Raw genomic sequence first — 4,320 nt, 5'->3', positions numbered from 1 at the left:
TGACAAGAAAGTCCCGACATTCCCACTCAGCGAGTGGGGGATCAGGAAGCCTTGCCAGCTGAGAAATCTGTCACCCGAGACTTTAAGAATGGCGGCCTCACCCTAGTCGCTTTTACCGGGCCGATGGGTGCCCATTAATTTTTTGCAATCAAATCAAGGACAGAGAAAAAGCTTGTGAAATGTCTACTGCCTGTCTGAAGCCCACAGGTAATCGAGAAGTAAATCAGTTGCATTGTAAGAGAAGGAAGAATGGAAAGGGAGAGAGGGAGCAAAGAAAGAAAAGAGGAGCCATCCAAATAATCCTAGCAGGGATCTGAGGCCAAGGTAGGGTTTTGTGTTGGATCCTGTGTGGTGCTTAGTGAGGGATGACTTTCCCAATTGTCACATTGGTACCATTCATCCTCCACTGTGTCTCGGCAGCTCCCCCTCTGCTGAAGGCAAGGGAGGATGGCCCGAGCTGCTGGGAGATCAGCCCCTTATGTGCAGCTCCCGGACGGCCTCTACATGACGTGTGCCTAGCTCTTCAGAGACCGGAGTCCCTCATTCGACGACAACCAGACTTTTATTCTTTGACTGGCAGATGGGCTAGTCCCCTTACCTGGTCTGGTCACCAGTTTATCCTTTCACAGGAGTCTTTAAGGCAGTCGCCCTTTGGCATTTACTGACTGTCCTGTGCCCTTTTTATGGCCTCTTTGATGACTCCAAGAAAAAGAAGATGTATAGCAAAAAGAGTTTAGGACAAGATGAAGACAGAAACAATTTGTGCCTCTCGGCTCACTTACCTTAAATCTTGTGAGATCCCGGACGAGCCCCCAAAATGATGCCGGAATTGTCAGGCCTAGTCTCCCAGCCAGGAACGGATCCCAGGCTGCAGGTCAGTGCTGAGCCCCAGCCGCTAGACCCCCATGGGTTGGTGTCTCACGAAGCCGCAGCAGGAACTTCGCAGACGCTCAGGCAAACAAGCAAGAAGAGGCAGGTTTGTTTTGAGAAAGAAAAAGTTTATTGAGGAGATAAAGAGCAGAAATAAAGTGGGAGTCCCAGGCCAGGGAACCAGGCCTGGGAGGGGCAAGGAAGCCAAAGTAGAGTCGTGTCTTAGGGAATATAGACCTTTTCCCCCTGATTATTCTAAAGCTGCCCCAGTCTCTTTGTGATTGGTCAATTCTCGGCTGTCTCACTCAATTTCCTACTGAGTGGGGATCTTCACATTCCTTATCTAACAGCTTTCTCTTTCCCCATTAGTTGCACCTTTAAATGTATGGCCCCGTCCTCTGGATGGGCATCTCTGCATTGAAGTTAAACAGCTGCCCTTCTAATGTGTCCATAAATTAAACCACTCTCCATTTCTCCAGTCTCCACCTCCCTTTATCACCTGAAGGAAACCAGGACCATCGTTAACAGTATTAATATTATTCGTCGTCCTGGGCTGTTTATTTTCCTAATGGAATTGGTTATATTTCTTTGATTGTCCTTATCTCTGAAGCCTCCCTAAATTCTTCAGAGGTCCCCTCCTGCACTGTCCCTAAAACTGCCTAATAACCCTAGCTTGCCGTGTCTCAGATGCAGAACAAATTTCCATTGGGGACAGCTCAGTAGCATTGCAGTAAAATTCATCCTAAGACAAGGCTGAGTGTGCTGTGTGGGGGCTGGCCACCTGCGCCCAGCCCGGGGCTCTGCCCTTTCTTCCCCCGCCACAGTGGAGGATCAGGTACGACCAACACTAGGGAACCCCGTGCCAGGAGTGGGATTCCATTGGGCCCCTGCACCTGGCCCACACGGAGCTGGGGAGCGCTTGAGAATCCGATTCCTGCTGGGCAGGAGAAGGAACTTTCCGGGGTCATGTCCAAGGTGCTGAGGGTGAGGAGCACTGGGTTTGGGAGGCTCTGGCGGGCTGGGCCTCCCCTGGGACACGCAGGATGCTGGGTGTTCATGTGCTCTGTCACCTCGGCCTGGACCACCGGATATGGGAGTCGGTGTCTAGAAGGCAAGCAGGACCCTCTGGGCCTTCCTGTTCTTCCCCTTGGTGGCTCTGGTTCTCCCTCCCATGCCAGGGCCTCTGCCCACGAGGGCTGGCCCTTGAGAAGCATGTGCCCAGGCTGAAAGCTGCGGCTGGCCAGTGTCCTGCTGGGCAGGACCTGCGCTGGTCCCCGCGGGCTGTCTGGGCCGGTGGATCACGACCGCGTCGGCGGGCAGGGCACGGTCCACCTCCCTGAGCTTGAGGGCAGGCTTGGGTCGCTCGTGCTCCTGATGCTTTCTCCACTTGTCCAAGGTGACCGGCCGGGTCGGGGTCTCTCGCGCAGGCTCCTGAGGCTCGGGGACCGCAGGAGGCCTATCTCCCACAGGCTCCCAATGGGCCTCAGGGAGCAGGTCCACACCTGTGGTGGTCAGCGTTGGGGGTGGCCCACCAGGGGAGTCCTGCTCGCTGGCCCTGTCCAGTTCCTTCTTCTGGATGTAAAAGAGCACGTAGGCCTGTTGGCTCAGGGCAGAGGAGACATTGCAGGAGGTGACCTGAGAGTCGTCCATGCGATACCACCGGTCCTTCCCAGGCCTCACGTAGCAGAAATAGTGTCCCTGGTGACACCCCCAGCCTGCGTGGACCAGCACCGCATAGAGTTCGTACTCCAGGGCCCCCGCCGTCTGCTCGGACAGCAAGGCCTGCAGGTCCAGGCGCTGTGGGTAGCGCACGGGCTTGGCCACCTTGCCGCCTGTGGGGCCGCCGAAGCGCTTGAGCATGAGGATGAGGACCTGGGGAGGGGCGTGCAGAGCCAGCGTCTTGGCGGCGGGCCCCCTGTCGCCACAGGCAGCGCAGTGGTACGCGTCGGGCCCGTCCAGGCTTTCCGGCTTCACCAAGTCCTGCAGAGCCTGCTCCACGCTGTCGGCGGCCTGGATGTCCAGGGCGATGTCCAGGTAGGGCTCCAGTGTGGTGGAGACTCCGCAGCAGCGCACGCACTGGATCTGGGACCTCCAGTAGCCCCCGAAGAGCCGCCGCACCAGGGTGCTGTCCTGGGGCTGTGGGTGCGCGGCCGCCAGCTCGCTCACACACCCGCCCTGCATGGCGCCCACGGTGGCCATCAGGAACTCGTGGGCATCTTCCTGGCGCCAGGCATGGAAGCCGGCGAGCAGCTCCTTCACGGGCGACACCACCTCCCCGGGGTGCAGCAGGGCGCGGGAGACGTGCGCCCGCATGGCGCAGAGCGTGCAGGACAGCCGCCGGGGGCAGGAGGGCGCGCGCGGCCGGGACAGCAGGTAGCCGGCCAGCGGGGGCGTGTAGGTCAGGCACTGCAGGGCCGCGTTGGCGTAGCAGGTGTTCCCCAGGTTGCGCAGCCCGGCCCCCACCTGGCCGGGCCCCAGCCGGCGCCCGAGGCGGCCCTGGCAGCCTGTCGTCTCCGCAGGCCCCGGGGCCATGCCGCGCGCGCCTGGCCGGAGGGACGAGCGGCTTCTTGGAGGGGAGGCAGGTCAGCGCTCCCGGGTCTCCGCACCTGGTCCAGAGGCTGCGAGCGCGTCCAGTCCTGAGGCCGAAGCTCCGAGTCGCGGCGAGGTCCGGAGTCTACCCTGCCGGGGTCAGGAAGAGCCGCTGGACGATGCGCGCGTCAGGACCGCTGGCTCCGAATGACCTGCAGGCCCGGCCCGGGCCCCTTTTATAGCCCCTGGCCCCGCCCCGCGACGAGGCCCCGCCCCCGACCCCCACCGGTCACCAGCCTGCTGGGCAGCGCTGGGCGTGTCCCTTCCGGGCCAGCAGCTCCCCGGGGAGTCCGGCGCTGGGTGAAACCCCCCCCCCCCCCCCCCCCCCGCCTCCAGTCTGAGGGGCCGGACCTGGCACAGGTGCAGTCTGACGAGACACTCAGCGCCCCAGCTGCCCACGGCTGGACAGGGACAGTCATCAATCCCCTTCCGACCCCCTCAGTGTCATGGGCTCGGGACCCGAATAGGGCTGGGGACGACAAATTGCGGCTCGGACCCTCCACTGGCGTCACCCCACCTGTCCCCGCATGTCAGAGCAGCATCAGCACGAGCTGGCAGGGACAGGAGAGAGTCAGAGAAGCCCGGGGTTGGCTCCGGACACCTGGGGGGCTGGGGTGACTCCTCTGGCCGGGGCGCAAAGGGCAGGAGCAGACTCTCGGGGAGCTCGCAGGAGGCCCCGCTGCACTCAGGAGCAGCCCGCGGGATGGACACAGGCGGCTACATCATTCATTCCCAAGGATTCGGGATTAAAAAATATCTTCAAGGGAAGCTGCACACTCAAGACAGACGTGACGAGGTTTCTCTGATCGGGTCCCAGGAGGTCCAGACGCCGAGCCGAGGGCCTGGCCTGGGCCCTCGAGG

General features: G+C 61.0%; 1 protein-coding gene across 1 annotated transcript; it reads right to left on the bottom strand.

Moving 5' to 3' along the window:
• Positions 1-1,925: 1,925 nt before the first annotated feature.
• LOC311188119 (ubiquitin carboxyl-terminal hydrolase 17-like protein 13) lies at positions 1,926-3,402 on the bottom strand (the record flags this gene model as incomplete). Its single annotated transcript, XM_084259875.1, has 2 exons — positions 1,926-2,301; positions 2,446-3,402. The coding sequence occupies 2 exons, from the start codon at positions 3,400-3,402 to the stop codon at positions 1,975-1,977; spliced, it is 1,284 nt and encodes a 427-aa protein (XP_084116001.1). The 3' UTR covers positions 1,926-1,974.
• Positions 3,403-4,320: the final 918 nt, after the last annotated feature.

The sequence above is a fragment of the Talpa europaea genome (assembly GCF_964194135.1).
Source record: "Talpa europaea genome assembly, contig: HAP1_SCAFFOLD_268, whole genome shotgun sequence".
NCBI lineage: Eukaryota > Metazoa > Chordata > Mammalia > Eulipotyphla > Talpidae > Talpa > Talpa europaea.
The sequence above is the reverse complement of the archived record's forward strand: the minus strand, read 5'-3'. Positions and strand labels throughout refer to the sequence as shown.